The sequence below is a fragment of the Bos taurus genome, chromosome 12 (genome assembly GCF_002263795.3).
Source record: "Bos taurus isolate L1 Dominette 01449 registration number 42190680 breed Hereford chromosome 12, ARS-UCD2.0, whole genome shotgun sequence".
Classification (NCBI taxonomy): domain Eukaryota; kingdom Metazoa; phylum Chordata; class Mammalia; order Artiodactyla; family Bovidae; genus Bos; species Bos taurus.
This window is the reverse complement of record NC_037339.1, coordinates 70,450,894-70,470,181: the sequence shown is the minus strand read 5'-3', so window position 1 is coordinate 70,470,181 and position 19,288 is coordinate 70,450,894. Positions and strand designations below refer to the sequence as shown.

Here is a 19,288-nt window from a genome sequence, read left to right as displayed (position 1 = left end):
GATCCCTGGGTTGGGAAGAACTGCTAGAAAAGGAAATGGCAACCAACTCCAGTATTCTTGCCTGGAGAATTCCACGGACAGAGGAGCCTGGTGTGCTACAATCCACAGGAGTGAAAAGAGTTGGAGGTTTAAGAGGGGATATATGTATAATTATGACTGATTCACTATCTTGTACAGCAGAAATCAACACAACATTGTAAAGCAATTATCTTCCAATTAAAAATAAATAAATAAAATGAAAATAAGAAAAAAAGAGAAAAAAGACTGACCAACTCCAAACAGGAGGAAATTCTGTGTCAAGATCATCTTTGGACTCCAGATACATTTTAGCATAAAGTCTGATAGTTTTAACCTTCTTTTATCTCATGATGGCTGGCAAGACTTTCAGACTAAGTTTGTTAATCAAGACTGAGTGTTCCTATTTATCTACAAGACTCAAGAGCCCAGACCAGGAGTCAGGCCAGCAGAGTCTACATGAACACCAGGATGTGTTAGCCACAACTCCTCTCTTTAGAGAGCAGGCCCACTGACAGACACAGAAAACAAAGGGAAGATTCGGATCTATTTCCACTTGATAAGATCCAGCTCCCCTAAGTTGAAACACACTACCACACATACACACCAAAGATCAATGTTCCAGGAATGCTAACCCCAGTCTGCTCCCTCCCTCTGCATTTCTCCAGCTTCTAGTGCAGGTTGAGCCACCCTGGGCCTCTGTAGGCTCCCAGCCATTTCCTGTAATTGTTGTTTCAGTCAATCCAGTATGTATTTGATGCCCATGGTATGTCCAGTATGGTCCAGGCACTACATTAAAGAATCAGACACAGTCTACCAGACACAGTCAGCTGTCACAGGGCTTGGAACACTACCAGGGAGTCAACATCAGCCCACCTGACATGATGCTAGGTGGCGCGGGACTGGCTGTATACATAAATGGAAGCCCTGGATCAGTGTGAATGAAAGTGCTGAGAGAGGCTCGTGGGGCTACTGGAGACTCAACAGTATTTGCTTAAATCAACGAGAGAAGAGAAGGCAACCCAGGGGGCCCAACAGAGTAAGCCAAGACCCCAAAGTGGGGGTGACTGTGGCAGTCACAGAGACAACCTCACCACCTCCCTCCCTCCTCACTTGTCAAAGTGCTGGGAAACACAGAATGGCCAATGGAGCTAACAGTTAAAATGTTTAATTTTTCAGGAAGCAGGGAACCTTTGCATATTTTCAGAGTGAGACTAGTTGATGTAAATCACACTTAAGGAGTTACTCCACTTGGCAGAAGGTACAAAGAAGACAATAATGTAACAATGGCTAAGAAACCAGGCTTTGGGTAGAATCCTAGAATGTCATTTACAGGCTATTTGAGGATGGTGTATTGTTTCACCTGATACAGAAAACTGTTTCCTTAGTTGTAAAGCAGGGACACATGCTAATCTCATTCAGTTGCTGTCAGGATTAAATGAGAAACCCTGTAAGACTTTGCGTGTACCCAGACCACACAGTGAGCCCTGGCAACAGCGATCAAAGATAGTGGCTGTGTCAAAATCACAGCGCTGTAACAAAATCACAGCAGTACAGCACATGTATGAAGCCTCCATCTGGACACATTACCCTGTCATTGACAATGTGACTATGGCCCAGGAATATTCCTAAGTGTTTTCTTTCAAGATGCAAAAGCTAAGGGAAAAAAAAAAAAAAATTGTTGAACTGAATGGACCATCCCTTAACAGTGTTGCTAGAAGCCCCAGGCAGAAAGAATGACAAAACTCAGGGACCAGAACTAACCCTGTATGACTGATCTGCTTTGTGAGTAATCATTTTTTTTATAGTATATAGAAACTTCATCATAAAAAAACACAACTTTTATGATAAGACCCAAAAATAAAATAAAATCGCACCCAAACCTATCTAACTTCACTATAGATCTGTTACTGTCTGTCCATCACTGAGGAGAAGGACAAAAGCAATTAAATATTTTATAAAGCCCAGATATTCAGTCATGCCCAGGCTGGCTCACAGAGCCAGTTTACCTTCATTTTAGACCTACTCATAAACATGCAAGTACTTTAGAGCCTACTGTATGCCAGGCTCTTATTTTGGTGACGTAAATTATTTGCCCTTGGCAATACAGAGACAGAAAAAAAGGAGACAGTGGATATGGTGGAAATCACAAATCTGAAAGGAAGAAGCCAATTAGAGATAGGATTAAAGAGTAAGGGTAAAGAGGACAAGTCAGATCCAAAAGACATGTTCAGAAATCAACAAGCAAGCCATCTGTGGAGGAAAGAAACCATTTTTAAACAGTGAATTAAGTGAATCTGAGGCCACTCTTCCTGTCCAAGGAGCAGGACCTCTCAGCAAGTGCTTTCCCTCCAGATTCAGAGAGGAATCCACTTCACCCCAGGGCTGGACACAGGTGCTAGTCATTAAAGTTAACACAGGAGATGCAATCTATTTACTTCTTTTGCTTTTAGACATTTTAGTTGCCCTGCAGCCATCACTTGTACATCAAGAACCCTGTGCCACTGCTACTGCTGCTCATAAATAAGCAGTGATCTTACATTATTTGTAATTTATTCTACCAAAGAAGAGAGGGGAGTATGTATGACATTTTGGAACAGCTACCAGTTATGTCCAAAAGCATTAAATCTCACCTAACTGGCACACAGTGACACCAAATAAAAGGAACCATTTACCTAAAATCTACCTAAAACTTTAAAAAGTTATCTGTCACCAAACCTTGATTCTTCGGACACTGGCGACTGTTTCTGCTATGTTCTCGATGGCTGTGGGGAAGAGGAGGATGCCTGTGAACTGCACAACTTGGTACAGTGTTATGGCCAAAAACACTTGGTTAACTGTGATCGTGTTGCCAAGAAGCACGTAGGTGGTAAAGGTGATGAAAAGGATGAGTTTGCTTGCAGTGTCAAAGAATATCAAATTCATTCCATCAAGGTAGGAACGTCTCAGAATCTTGGAAATTTCCTTCCTGTAAAAGAGAGAAGGGAATAGATTTTAAAAGAAGCATCAACATCCAAGCTATGAATTCAAATGCCCTGTGTGAGTGGCCCCTTTCTAGGGAGTGGACACAGATTAAGATGAACCATCCCTCACATCATGGAGACACTATACAGTGCACACTTGGGGCTCTGCCCCGACCCAAGGACCACACACTTCATCATCGCTTCACTCTCCCAACTAAATGGAGGCTTAATATCACACTTTTAAACATTTTGGGTCAATAACACTTGAGTTTGAACATTCATTCAACAAGCATTTGTAATCACAAGTCCTGTGCAGGGTACCTTGAGGATGGCAGAAAGAGAGAACTTGTCCCTTCCAGGAGTTCATGAACTTAGAAAAGAAGATGGGTGGTCCAGTGGTTAAGATTCCATGTTTCTAACGCAGCGGCCATAGATTTGATCCCCAGTCAGGGAACTAAGATTTCACATGTCCACCAAGACATTAGACAGAGGCAGCCAGCATGGCCCCCATGGGAGCACAGAACAGAGATTTGTAACCCAGAGGCAATTCACAAATACATGGACCCTGAGAAGATGAGTGGGAGTCAGTTAGGGCTGGTGGAAGCCAGAGAAGAAGGAAGATGAGAGGGTGTATTCCCAGCAGAGGGAGGGGCCCTTACAAAGGTGTGAAGGTGAGAGGTAACAGGATGCAGCCAGAGAATTATGAATAGCTTGTGCTGGAGTATAAACACTCATCAGATATTTAAATGAAAGATGGACAAAATTTCTATAAACCTAAAGCAAATTCAAAAGGAAAGGTATTTTCATGGCTCTGTTTGGAATAAAAAATACTGATTCATAAAGTTTGGCCCAATACAAATATACCCAATCTCTACAATCTTCCCATTTGTTCTATATTAACATAAATTGTAGTTTTAGTTTAAACGTCATCAACTCAAATACGAACATCTTAGGATCATTGCTTCCTTGAGATTTGGGTATTAATATGTGAAATTTCATTTCTATATAAGAAAGAAGCACATATATTTTTCCTTTAGGAGGATGGTAAATAAAAGAACAGTAATACTTTTAAACCATTCAGTAAAAACAGGAAATAAAAAAGTACAAACTGTGGTTTGACATATACAGAAAGTTACCTTCTCAATCTGGTAATAAGCTCAGCAAATAACTTTTCCCAAGCATACATTTTTATTGTTCTGATGCCAGTTATAACTTCATTCATGGTCCTGAGCCTGGTGTCTGTGAAGGCTGCACTCTTACTCCTAAGGGAACAAACATGAGAGATGAGCCTTAGTGATCACAACAAAAATTTCCTTCCCAACAGCAGCATTGGCACAGTCAGAGACCAGGGATCAAATGATTTCCTACAGCTCCCCTAAGCTGACAACACAGGCAGGTCCTACTCAAAGAACAAACAGAGGAGGACTTCAATTAGGAAGTCAACCATGCAGCCCAATTCAACAAATAACTTGGAGAACTTGCAGTATTGGCTAAGGAAGACCTGAAGTAAGTCAGGTACAATCCACCTGCCCAAGGAAGTTGTGGTCTGGTAGGGAAGGCAGAAGACACCCGAATCTAATTGAGACAATGTGCTATAATAAAATAGGATTAAGGTGCTGGGAATCAGAAAAGATGGGGCTGTGAATACCACTGGGAAAGCAGAGCAAGAAAAGCTTCAGAGACATAGTAGCACTTGAACAGGGCTTCAAAGGATAAGGAACATCTCTCTGTGGTAAAGATAAGAAATGAAATTCCAAGTAGAGAAAAATAATATGCATAAAGTCACCAAAAAAAAGAAAGGAAAAGAGCTCAATGTGCTTCAAACAGTACATCTCCATCACCTGACAATCTGAACAACACACTTCCAATCCCCTGATATATGCTTCGAGTCTAACTCATCACCATTAGACCCTTCATCACTAGACACTCTTTTACCACATAAGCTGCTGGTACTGTGGGGAACAAACAAACTGTGGGGCTTTAGAAATTTATGTCTTTATGCCCTTGGACTTCTGATAACTTAATGCAAACAGTGAATTAAAAACAAGACATGAACTTAAATAATTGAAAATGATCCTAAAACAAGCATAGCAAAAATATATGCAGCTTGGATTGGGCCTATAGGATGATTACTATTTAATAATGTTTAAATAACCTGGACTTAGGTAAATTCTGCTTACAGACACTATACTTATTCAAGTACAATTCCAAGAAGAGCCAGGAAATGGCTTCACCTTTCCCCCTTCAAGATCAGTCTTTGGTTTAAGGATGGGGCCTCCACTAGCTAAGCCTGAAGGGTCTACAAGACGTGCAAAAAAAGAGATCAGAGAAGGTTGTTGTTGTTGTTGTTATTGTTTTAACAAAAGGATAGAGTAGACTGTGGATTCACCAAGTACATATCATCTGTTTTTTTAAACCAGTGTTTCTCTTACCGGAGTGATAAAAACAACTTCCCAGAGAAGCTTTGCAAAAGCATAAAAATAATGAGGAGTGCCATCCCGGCAAGAGACGATATTCCTATTTCCATCCAGAGCAGGATAATCGCTGTGATAGCATTAAGTGGCCCAATCCACAGGATGTGCAAGCGTATCATTACCTTAAAAGAAAAAGACAAAGTCTTCTTAGAACTGTATAAAAGCAAAACCATAAGCACACAATTTAGAAACAATCTGCTCTGAAGGAAGAGACGGGAGCCTAAATAGAAATGATCTCAGTGGGTTTTAAACCTGCTGAAGCAGAAATCGAAGCATCTTCCCCAGATGATGCTGTTCTGGGGCAGCACAAGGCTGGATTTAGGACATCCAGGGAGAAGCAGACAGGCACACTGGAAGGAAAATGATTTTGTCAACAATGCAGATGGTCTCAGGGAATCCCTAAAGTCTCTGTCCCAAAATTCAGACGCCTTTTTCCCTGGGGCTCCCTGCAACCCCAGGAAAGTCTACATTATGGTACCTACCACTCTCTCCAGTAATGACTTGTATATTTACCTCCCTGATGGGCTTTGACTTCTCCAGGGCAGAAACTAAGCCTTATTTATCCCTGAAATTGAAGAGGTACCTGATTTCATGTCTGATGAATGAATAACTGAAAGAGAAGTTGTTGTTGTTCATCATCTGAGCCACAGTCAGCTCCCAGTCTTGTTTTTGCTGACTGTATAGAGCTTCTCCATCTTTGGCTGCATAGAATATAATCAATCTGATTTCGGTATTGACCATCTGGTGATGTCCACGTATAGAGTCTTTTCTTGTGTTGTTGAAAGAGGGTATTTGCTATGACCAATGTGTTCTCTTGGCAAAACTCTGTTAGCCTTTGCCCTGCTTCATTTTGTACTCCAAGGCCAAATTTGTCTGTTACTCCAGATAGCTCTTGACTTCCTACTCTTGCATTTCAGTCCCCTATAATGAAGAGGATATCTTTCTGAGTGTTAGTTCTAGAAGTTTTTGTACGTCTTCACAAAACCATTCAGCTTCAGCGTCTTCAGCATTACTGGTCAGGGCATAGACTTGGATTACTGTGATATTGAATGGTTTGCCTTGGAAATGAATGGAGATCATTCTGTCATTTTTGAGATTGTATCCTAGTACTGCATTCAGTTCAGTTCAGTCTCTCAGTCATGTCCAACTCTTTGTGGCCCCATGTGCTGCAGCATGCCAGGCCCCACTGTCCATCATCAACTCCTGGAGTTTTCTCACACTCATGTCCATTGAGTCAGTGATGCTATCCAACCATCTCATCCTCTGTTGTCCCCTTCTGCTCCCACCTTCAATCTTTCCAGCATCACAGTCTTTTCAAATGAGTCAGTTCTTCCCATCAGGTAGCCAAAGTATTAGAATTTCAGCATCAGTCCTTCCAATGAATATTCAGGACTGATTTCCTTTAGGATGGACTGGTCGGATCTCCTTGTGGTCCAAGGGACTCTCAAGAGTCTTCTCAATCACCACAGTTCAAAAGCATCAATTCTTTGGCATTCAGCTTTATTTATAGTCCAACTCTCACATCCATACATGACTACTGGAAAAACCATAATCTTGACTGGATGGACCTTTGTTGGCAAAGTAATGCCTCTGCTTTTTAATATGATGTCTAGTTTGGTCATAACTTTTCTTTCAAGGAGCGATCATCTTTTAGTTTCATGGCTGTAGTCACCATCTGCAGTGATTATGGAGCCCAAAAATATATGCTGAGTACATCATGAGAAATGCTGGACTGGATGAAGCACAAGCTTGAATCAAGATTGCTGGGGAAAATATCAATAACCTCACATATGCAGATGACACCACAATTAAGGAGAAAGTGAAGAAGATCCAAAGAGCCTCTTGATGAAAGTGAAAGAAGATAGTGAAAAAGTTGGCTTAAAACTCAACATTCAGAAAACTAAGATCTTGGCATCTGGTCCCATCACTTCATGGCAAATTGATGTGAAACAGTGGAAACAAGTACTGCATAGTCATAAGGTAAGTGTAAAAAGAAAAAAGAGTGTTGAGTTGGCAGCTGAGAGGAAGTTGAGTCTGGCTGGAGAAAACCTACTTGGCATATTCCTCACAGGCTCCCTGTGCAGCAGCACTGAACAGGGCACAGGGGAAATAACAATCCCTGACCATCAAGCCTTCATCATCCAGAGGAGGAGGAAGACAGTTCAGCAACACTGACAGCATGTGCCAAGAAGGGCTACAACCAGGAGGACCTTTAGGGACACTAACCGAGCTGGGATAGAACACCGCTGCCTATCTAGTATTAGAAAAACAAAATTCCAATCCACAGGTCAATACATCTTTTTACATGTAAGTTGCACACAGGAGATGAGAGTTGGATAACAACAACCCTTCCTTATCTTAGGTTCTCAACAGAACCCTGGCTGACACCAAACCCTGGCACTTGGCTCCCAAAAAGCTGAACCCAGTGAGAAATGAAGAGGATCCCTTGGTCACTTACCCTGTCAAACCTGTTCACATCGTTAGACATCATGTTGACTATCTGGCCTGTGGTAGTCTTCCCTATGGCTGAGTTACTCAGGCGAAGGGTCTGAAATAAGAGAGGGAGACAGAGAATTGGATTCCCATGTTGATACAAATTCACACTTAAAACATAGCAAACTGGATAACACTTTCTTGGGATCATCCATGGTATCAGGATGAGCAGGATAACCCCTGACAGCAGGGCTCTAGGGACCCGTGTTCATCCTTTATCTCCTCAATGTGGCAGAAGCCCCGCCCAGAAGGACAGCAAAGGGAGGAGTAGGAGGTAGGGGAAAAAAAAATCCACCACCCTGTTTCGCAATTAAATTGGGTCTGCCCAGAGTGTAAAGGATGTAGGTTTAGATTTAGAAGCAAAATAAAGTAAATGTGAGCCTAACTAGATGAAAGTGGAGAAACTGCCTTAAAGCAAGAAATTAGAGGACTTGGACTAGAAATTAGGAGACTTGGAATCAATCACACTGTATGTGAAATCATTTAAGAACTTTGACCTTAGTTTCCTCATTCCAATATGAGCAGAGAATTTCCCTTGTGGTTCAGTGGTTAAGCATCTGCCTGCCAATGCAGGAAACACAGCTTTGATCCCTCATCTGGAAAGATCCCACATGCTGCAGGGCAACTAAGCCTGTGCACCACAATTACTGGGCCCGAGCACCCTACAGCCTGTGTTCTGCAATAAGAGAAGCCATCTCCACAATAAGAGAAACCATCTGCACACTGCAATTAGAGAGCAGCCCTCAACAAGGAAACAAGAGAAAACCCATACAAAGCAACAAAGGCCCAGCACAGACAAAAATAAATACTTATTAAATTCTTTTTAAAAATGTTTTAAAATAATATACAATAAAATGAGCAGAGAATAATGTTCAAAATAATATTCTCATGAGGAATCTGTGGCCTTTAATGTCTGACTTTACAAAAAATAGCCTGTTTTACACAATCCCTTTATTTGGTAAAAAGTTCCAAAATATGCCCTAGAGATCAGGAATCTGAAGTGACCACTGTAAGATGTTTCAGTGGACTACCAACTGGAGCCATGGATCCAAACAAAATGTCAGGATTCATGAAAATTTTTCATTTAGTTCTCAAGTTAAAGAGAAAAATCAGTGATCAAGTAGAAAATATAAAATGATGTAGCCATGATGGAAGAGGGTATGGCAGTTTCTCAAAAAATTAAACATAAGATTAGTATATAGCACAACAGTTCCACTACTGGGAATGTACTCTAAAGAACTGAAAGGACAACCTTGAACAGATATTTGTTTACCTATGTTCATAGCAGCACTATTCACAATAGATATAAGATTGAAACAACCCAAACATTTATTAACAGATGAATGAATACACAAAATATTGTACATACCTACCATGAAATATCACTCAGTCTTAAAAAGGAATTTCATTCTGACACCTGATACAACATGGATAAACCTTGAAAACATTATGCTAGGTGACATAATCCAGACATCATATGCTTTCACTTATATGAGGCACCTGGAGTAGTGAAATTCATTAAGAGAAGTAGAATGGTGATGGTGGTGAAGGGATGGGAGTAGAAACAGTGTTTAATGGGTGCCAATTTGGGAAGATGAAAAAGTTCTGGAGATGCATAATGATGATAACTCCACAACAATATGAATGTACCTGATGTCATTAAATGGTGCACTTAAAAAGAGTTAAAACTGTAAATTTTGTTGTGTATATTTTGTTGCAACTTTTAAAAAAATCAATGATCAAAAGCCAAAAGGTATTTTACCACAGTTGTGGAAAGGTAATTAAAAGACAAGTCATTTTCTATATATCATACATGCCACAAATCACTCAACAATACAAACTATGACTATAAGCTTATCAGCCATCCCATTTCTAACGCTCAATCTGATTTCTTTCCAGGACTAGAGATGAGCAAGTAGGGCCTCAGCATAAACCAGGAACATTCAGATGGGCCTTTTAGAGCCGTTCTGCAGCACCAGCTTTTGCCCTAAAGAGTCAGCCCACCTGTAACCTACAAAAAAGAAACATCTTATTTCTTCACCTCAGCAGGATTCTAGATGCATGAAAGTGCATGAGGAAACTGTCTCTCCTGTGTCTGGAGGGGCTTCCCTAGTAGCTCAGCTGGTAAAGAATCCACCTGCAATGCAGGAGACTCCAGTTCAATTCCTAGGTCAGGAAGATTTCCTGGAGAAGGGATAGGCTATCCACTGCAGTATCCTTGGGCTTCCCTCGTGGTTCAGCTGGTAAAGAATCTGCCTGCAATGTGGGGAGACCTGGGTTAAATCCCTGGGTTAGAAAGATCCCCTGCAGGAGGGAACAGCTGCCCACTCCAGTATTCTGGCCTGGAGAACTCCATGGATTGTATAGTCCATGGGGTCGCAAAGAGTTAGACACAACTGAGTGATGTTTCTTGAAATCCACGTTACCTCTGTGGTTTTACCTCAGCAATTCCTAACTTTGTAAAAAGACAATTCTTTTAAATACAAAGACTCTAAATTGGAAAGGAAGAAGTCAAACTGTCACTACTTGTAGATGACATGATACTATACATTAGATCAGATCAGGTCAGTCGCTCAGTCATGTCCGACTCTTTGTGACCCCATGAATCGCAGCATGCCAGGCCTCCTTGTCCATCACCAACTCCTGGAGTTCACTGAGACTCATGTCCATCGAGTCAGTGATGCCATCCAGCCATCTCATCCTCTGTTGTCCCTTTCTCCTCTTGCCCGCAATCCCTCCCAGCATACATAGGAAATCCTAAAGACACTACCAGAAAACCATTAGAGTTCATCAATGAATTCGGTAAAGTTTCAGGATACAAAATTAATATACAAAAATGTGCTGCATTTCTATACATTATTAAGAAAGTATCAGAAAGGGAAATTAAGGAAACAATCCCATTTACCATTGCATCAAAAAGACTAAAATGCCTAGGAATAAACCTACCTAAGGAGGCGAAAGATCTGTACCACCAAAACTATAAGACACTGATGAAAGAAATTGAAGATGACAAAACAGATGGAAAGATATACCATGTTCTTGGATTGGAAACATTAGTATTGTCAAAATAACCGTACAACCCAAGGCAATCTACAGATTCAATGCAACACCTATCAAATTACCAATGGCATTTTTCACAGAACTAGAACAAAAAAATATAAAATTTGTATGGAAAAACAAATGACACAAATAGTCAAAAAAAAAAAATGAAGAAGAACAAAGCTGGAGGAATCACACTCCTTGACTTTGACCATAGTACAAAGCTACAGTAATCAAAATAATAGTATGAAAGTGAAGTGAAGGTCACTCAGCTGTGTCCAACTCTTTGTGACCCCATTGACTATACAGTCCATGGAATTCTCTAGGCCAGAATACTAGAGTGGGTGGCCTTTCTCTTCTCCAGGGGATCTTCCCAACTCAGGGATCAAACCCAGGTCTCCCACATTGCAGGCGATTCTTTACCAGCTGAGCCACAAGGGAAGTCCAAGGGAAGAGAGTAGATACTGGCACAAAAACAGACACATAGATCAATGGAACAGTATAGACAGCCCAGAAATAAACCCATACACTTAGGGTCAACTAATTTAAGACAAAGGAGGCAAGAATACACAATGGAGAAAGCACAGTCTCTTCAATAACTGGTGCTGAAAAAATGCACAGTTCAGTTTAGTCACTCACTCATGTCCAACTCTTTGTGACCCCATGGACTGAAGCACACCAGTCTTCCTAGCCCATCACCAACTCTCAGAGCTTGCTTAAATTCATGTCCATCAAGTCAGTGATGTCATCCAACCATCTCATCCTCTCTTGTCTCTTTCTCTTCCTGCCTTCGAACTTCGCCAGTATCAGGGTCTTTTCCAATGAATCAGTTCTTCACATCAGGTGGCCAAAGTTTTGGAGCTTAAACTTCAGCATCAGTCCTCCCAGTGAATATTCAGGACTGATTTTCTTTAGGATTGACTGGTTTGATGTCCTTGCTATCCAAAGAAATCTCAACAGTCTTCTCCAACACAATAGTTCAAAAGCACCAATACTTTGGCACTCAGCTTTCTTTAAGGTTCAACTATCATATCCATACATGACTGCTGGAAAAACCATAGTTGACTAGATGGACCTTTGTCAGTAAAGTACTGTCTCTGCTTTTTAATATGCTGTCTAGATTGGTCATAGCTTTTCTCCCAAGAAGTAGGCATCTTTTGATTTCATGGCTGCAGTCCCCGTCTGCAGTGATTTTGGAGCCCAAGAAAATGAAGTCTGTCACTGTTTCCATTGTTTCCCCATCTATTTGCCAAGAAATTATGTGACCAAATGCCATGATCTTCGTGTTTTGTTTTGTTTTGAAGTTTTATGCCAGCTTTTACACTTTTCTTTCACTTTCATCAAGAGGCTCTTTAGTTTCTCTTTGATTTCTGCCATAAGGGTGGTGTCATATGCATATCTGAGGTTATTGATACTTCTCCCTGCAATCTTGGTTACAGCTTGTGCTTCATTCAGCCCAACATTTCGCATGATGTACTCTGCATATGAGTTAAATTAGCAGGGTGACAATATACAGCCTTGATGCACTCTTTCCCCAATTTGGAACCATTCCATTGTTCCATGTCTGGTTCTAACTGTTGCTTCTTAACCTGCATACAGGTTTCTCAGGAGGCAGGTAAGGTGGTCTGGTATTCCCATCTCTTCAAGAATTTTCCAGAGTTTGTTGTGACCCACAACAAGCAAAGTAAAAGGCTTGAGTGTAGTCAATGAAGCAGAAGTAAATGTTTTTCTGGATTCTCTTGCTATTTCTATGATCCAACGGATATTGGCAATTTGATCTCTGGTTCCTCTGCCTTTTCTAAATCTGGCTTGTACATCTGGAAGTTCTCGGTTCGTGTACTGATGAAGCCTAGCTTGGAGAATTTTGAACATTACTTTGGTTGCATGTGAAATGAGTGCAATTGCTCAGTAGTTGGAACATTCCTTGGCATTGCCTTTCTTTGGGATTGGAATGAAAACTGAGTTTTCCCATCCTGTGTTCACTTCTGAGTTTTTCAAATTTGCTGGCATATTGAGTGCAGCACTTTCACAGCATCATCTTTTAGGATTTGAAATAGCTCAAATGGAATTCCATCACCTCCACTAGCTTTGTTCATAGTGATGCTTCCTAAGGCCCACTTGACTTCACACTCCAGGATATCTGGCTCTAGATGAGTGATCACACCATTATGATTATCTGGGTCATTAAGATCTTTTTTGAATAGTTCTTCTGTGTATTCTTGCCACCTCTTCTTAATATCTTATGCTTCTGTTAGGTCCATATTATTTCTGTCCTTTATTGAGCCCATCTTTGCATGAAATATTCCCTTGGTATCTCTAATTTTCTTGAAGAGATCTCTGTCTTTTCCATTCTATTGTTTTCCTCTATTTTTTTTTTTTTTTGCATTGATCACTAAGGAAGGCTTTCTCATCTCTCCTTGCTATTCTTTGTAACTCTGCATTCAAATGGGTATATCTTTCCTTTTCTCCTTTGCCTTTCACTTCTCTTCTTTTCTCAGCTATTTGAAAGCTCTCCTCAGACAATCATTTTGCCTTTTTGCATTTCTTCTTCTTGGAGATGGTTTTTATCACTTCCTTCTGTACAATGTTATGAACCTCCATCCATAGTTCTTCAGGCACTGTATCTATCAGATCTAATGCCTTCAATCTATTTGCCACATCTACTACATAATCATAAGGGATTTGATTTAGGTCATACCTGAATGGCACAGTGGTTTTCCCTACTTTCTTCAATTTAATCCTGAATTTGGCAATCAGGAGTTCATGAACTCAGTCACAGTTAGCTCCCAGTCTTGTTTATGCTGACTGTACAGAGCTTATTCATCTTCCGTTGCCAAGAATATAATCAATCTCATTTTGGTATTGACCATCTGGTGATGTCCTTGTGTAGAGTTGTCTATTGTGTTGTTGGAAGAGGGTGTTTGCTATAACCACTGCATTCTCTTGGCAAAATGCTGTTAGCCTTTGCCCTGCTTCATTTTGTACTCTAAGGCCAAGTTTGCCTGTTATTACAGGTATCTCTTGACTTCCTACTTTTGCATTCCAGTCCCCTATAATGAAGAGGACATCTTTTTTTGGCTGTTAGTTCTGGAAGTTCTTGTTAGTCTTCATAGAACCATTCAACTCTAGCTTCTTCAGCATTACTGGTTGGGGCATAGACTTAGATTACTCTGATATTCAATGATTTGCCTTGGAAACAAACAGAAATCATTCTGTCATTTTTGAGACTGGATCCAAGTACTGCATTTCAGACTCTTTTGTTGACTATGAGGGCTACTCCATTTCTTCTAAGGAATTCATGTCCACAGTAGTAGATATAATGGTCATCTGAATTAAATTCACACATTCCAGCTCATTTTATTTCACTGATTCCTAAAATGTTGATGTTTACTCTTGCCATAACCTATTTGACTACTTCCAATTTACCACGATTCATAGATGGAACATTCCAGGTTCCTATGCAATATTGTTCTTTACAGCATCAGGATTTACTTCTATTACCAGTCACACCCACAACTAGGTGTCATTTTCATTTTGGCTCAGCCTCTTCATTCCTTCTGGAGCTATTTCTCCACTCTTCTCCAGTATCATATTGAGCACCTACCGACCTAGGAAGCTCATCTTTCAGTGTCCTATCATTTTGCCTTTTCATACTCTTCATGGAGTCCTCAAGGCAAGAATGCTGAAGTGATTTTTCCATTTCCTTCTCCAGTGGACCACATTTTGTCAGAACTCTCCACCATGACCCATCCATTTTGGGTGGCCCTACATGGCATGGCTCATAGTTTCACTGAGTTAGACAAGGCTGTGATTCAAGTGATCAGTTTGGCTATTTTTAAATGTAGCTTGCTCCTTGGAAGAAAAGCTATGACAAACCTAGACAGCATATTAAAAAGCAGACACATTACTTTACCAACAAAGGTCTGGGAAAACTGGACAGCTACATTTAAAAGGATGAAATTAAACCATTCTCTAATACCATATACAAAAATATACTCAAAATGTATTAAAGACCTAAATGTAAGACCAGATACTATAAAACTCCTAGAGGGAAACATGGGCAGAACACTCTTTGACATAAACCAATGCAGTGTATTTTGGGGTTCTCTCAAAGTAAAAGAAATGAAAGCAAAAATAAATAGAAAAGAACTAAACTTAAAAACTTTTGCATGGAGAAGGAAATCATCAACCAAATGAAAAGAAAAGATACTGAATCATAGGAAATATTTGTAAATGATATGACCTATATGGGATTAATATCCTATGTATACAAGCAATTTATATAACACAACATCATAAAAACAAACAACCCTATTAAAAATGGACATAAAGAATTAAATGGACATTTTTCCAATGAGGAAATTTGAATCGAAACCACAATGAGATATCACCTCACACCTGTCAGAATGACTTTAATCAAAAAGAACACGAATAACAAATTCTGGTAAGGATGTGGAGGAAAGGTAACACTCATACACTATTGGTGGAAATGTATATTGGACAACCACTGTGAACAACTGTATGAAGGCTTGTCAAAGAACTAAAAAGAGAACTACCACATGACCCAGCAATTCAACTTCCTGTGATATATCCAACAAAAACAAAAACACTACTTCAAAAAAGATACATGTACCACAATGTTCATATAAGCATTATTTACAGTTCTCAGGATATGCAAGCAACCTAAGCATCCATACACAGACATCCAATCACTGCAGATAGTAATTGCAGCCATGAAACTAAAAGAAACATGATCCTTGGAAGAAAAGCTATGACCAACCTAGACAGCATATTAAAAAGCAGAGACATCACTTTGCCAACAAAGGTCCTTCTAGTCAAGGCTATAGGTTTTCCAGTAGTCATGTATGGATGTGAAAGTTGGACTATAAAGAAAGCTGAGCACCAAAGAATTGATGCTTTTGAACTGTGGTGTTGGAGAAGACCTTTAAGAGTCCCTTGGACACTAAGGAGATCAAACCAGTTAATCCCAAAGGAAATCAATCCTAAATATTCATTAGAAGGAATGATGCTGAAGCTGAAACTCCAATTCTCTGGCCACCTGATGCCAAGAACTGACTCGTTGAAAAAGACCCTGATGTTGGGAAAGATGGGAGGCGGGAGGAGAAGGGGATGATAGAGGATGAGATGGTTGTATGGCATCACCAACTCGATGGACATGAGTTTGAGCAAGCTCCAGAAGTTGGTGATGGACAGGGAAGCCTGGAGTGCTGCAATCCATGGTGTCACAAAGAGTCAGACACGACTGAGTGACTGAACTGAATGGAACTGATGCTAAATGAAACAAGTCAGAGAGAGAGAGAGATAAATACTGTATGATATTGTTTATAAGTGGAGCCTAAAAATACAATAAACTAGTGAATAAAACAAAAGAGAAATAGGCTCACAGATACAGAGAACAAACTAGTGGTTACCAGTGAAGTGGGAGAGCCATATAGTGATGGGGGAGTGGGAGGTACAAACTATTGGGAGTAAGGTAGCCTACAATGATATATAGTACAACACAGGGAATGCAGCCAATATCTTATAATAACTCTAAATGGAGTGTAATCTTTAAATATCATATAAAATTTTCTAAAAAATGGAAAAAGAAACAATTCCTTAAGGCTAATCAAGTAGGCAAATTAATGCCTTTGGAAAATGTTTACTTTCATGTAAGAAACATGCCCCCCTGGAGAAGGGCATGGCAACCCATTCCAGTATTCTTGCCTGGAGAATTTCATAGACAGAGGAGCCTGGCAGGTTACAGTCCATGGAGTCGCAAAGAGTTGGACATGACTGAGCAACTAAGACTGTCACTTTCACTTTCAAGCAGCATGCCAGGAAGGGTCCAATTTCTCAAAGGCAATATTCCAAAGAACTAGTGGGTAAGAAAGGAAACCAGTTGGACAATGGCTTACATGTGGAACAAAGAGTAAACTTTGAGTAAAACATCACCTCACAACTAATATAAGAGTTTCATAGTGTACTTCTGGTGAAATTTCCTATTTATTTATTTATAGGAGTTAAACATGATCTGCAAAGACAAACTTCTAGACAATTTGTAGGGAAACCTGAGTATTCGTCTTCTAAATAGAAGGAGGTGCAACAGAATAACAAACATGATGATTGAGGACAAGGAAGATGCTTGACTGGAGTGTATGGGCATCGTTGCATTTCCACATCAACTAGGAACAAATTAGCTTATGTTCTACAGTCTATGACTGAGAGTGACATGCCAGACCCCCAGTTTCACACTTGTTGTTGTTCTTCAATTGCTCAGTAATGTCAGACTCTTTGCAACCCCATGGACTGCAGCACATCAGGCTGTCCTGTCCATCAACAATTCCCGGAGCTTGTTCATCCTCATGTCCATGGAGTTGGTGATGCCATTTAACCATCTCATCTTCTGTCACCCCTTTCTACTCCTGCCCTCAGTCTTTGCCAACAACAGGGTTTTTCCAACAAGTCAGCTCTTCGCATCAGGTAGCCAAAGTGTTGGAGTTTCAGCTTTAGCATCAGTCCTTCCAATGAACATTCAGGATTGATTTCCTTTAGGATTGACTGGTTTGATTTCCTTGCAGTCCAAGGGACTCTCAAGAGTCTTCTCCAACACCACAGTTCAAAAGCATCAATTCTTTGGCGCTCAGCTTTCTTTATGGTCCAACTCTCATATACCTACATGACTACTGGAAAAAAAAAAAAAAAACATAGCTTTGACTAGACCTTTGTTGGTAAAGTAATGTCTTTGCTTTTCAATATGCTGTCTGGGTTGGCCATAGCTTTTCTTCCAAGGAGCAAGTGCCTTTTAATTTCAAGGTTGTAATCATCTGTGGTGATTTTGGAGACCCCCACCCAAAAAAATAAATAAATAAATAAAGTCTGAAACTGTTTCCATTGTTTCCCCATCTATCTGTCATGAAGCGATGTGACTGGATGCCATGATCTTTGTTTTTTGAATGCTGAGTTTTAGCCAGCTTTTTTTTTTTTTTTAACTTTACAATATTGTATTGGTTTTGCCATATATCAACATGAATCCGCCACAGGTATACACGTGTTCCCCATCCTGAACCCTCTTCCCTCCACGTACCATCACTCTGGGTTGTCCCAGTGCACCAGCCCCAAGCATCCAGTATCGTGCATCGAACCTGGACTGGCGACTCATTTCATATATGACACTATACATGTTTCAATGCCATTCTCCCAAATCATCCCACCCTCTCTCTCTCCCACAGAGTCCAAAAGATTGTTCTATACATCAGTGTCTCTTTTGCTGTCTCGTATACAGGGTTATTGTTACCATCTTCTAAATTCCATATATATGCATTAGTATACTGTATTGGTGTTTTTCTTTCTGGCTTACTTCATTCTGTATAATAGGTTTAGCCAGCTTTTGAACTCTCCTCTTTAACTTTCATCAAGAGGCTCTTTAGTTTCTCTTTGCTTTCTTCCATAAGGGTGGTGTCATCTACATATTTGAGGTTATTGATATTTCTCCCAGAAGTCTTGATTTCAACTTGTGCTTCATTCAGCGTGGCATTTTCCATGATGTGCCCTGCTGCTGCTGCTGCTACTAAGTCGCTTCAGTCATGTCCGACTCTGTGCAACCCCATAGACAGCAGACCACCAGGGTCCTCCGTCCCTGGGATTCTCCAGGCAAGAATACTGGAGTGGTTTGCCATTTCCTTCTCCAATGCACGAAAGTGAAAAGTGAAAGTGAAGTCGCTCAGTCGTGTCTGACTCTTAGCGACCCCATAGGCAGCAGCCTACCAGGCTCCTCCGTCCATGGGATTTTCCAGGCAAGAGTACTGGAGTGGGGTGCCATTGCCTTCTCTGGATGTATTCTAAATAGAAGTTAAATAACAAGGGTGACAATATACAGCCTTGACGTACTCCTTTACCAATTTGGAATCAGCCCATTGTTCCATGTCCAGTTCTAACTGTGGCTTCTTGACCTGCATACAGGTTTCTCAGGAGGCAGGTATGGTGTTCTGGTATTCCCATCACTTTAAGAACTTTCCAGAGTTTGTTGTGATCCACAAAGTAAACGGCTTTAGTGTAGTCAATGAAGCTGAAGTAGATGTTTTCTGGAATTCTCTTGCATTTTCTATGATTCAACGTATGTTGGCAATTTGATCTCTGGTTCCTCTGCCTTTGCTAACTCTAGCTTGAAAATCTGGAAGTTTTTGGTTCATGTACTGTTGAAGCCTAGGTTGGAGAGTTTTGTGCATTACTTTGCTAGCATGTGAAATGAGTGCAATTGTGCAGTAGTTTGAACATTATTTGGCATTGCCTTTCTTTGGGATT

General features: G+C 40.4%; 1 protein-coding gene across 1 annotated transcript in view; it reads right to left on the bottom strand.

Moving 5' to 3' along the window:
- Window positions 1-19,288, bottom strand: part of LOC101906567 (ATP-binding cassette sub-family C member 4-like) — a 378,587-nt gene that overhangs the window by 249,521 nt on the left and 109,778 nt on the right. Inside the window, 4 exon segments of the mRNA XM_025000155.2 lie at window positions 2,734-2,983; window positions 4,115-4,240; window positions 5,411-5,574; window positions 7,911-8,000. Of these exon segments, the coding sequence (XP_024855923.2) occupies window positions 2,734-2,983; window positions 4,115-4,240; window positions 5,411-5,574; window positions 7,911-8,000 (630 nt within the window).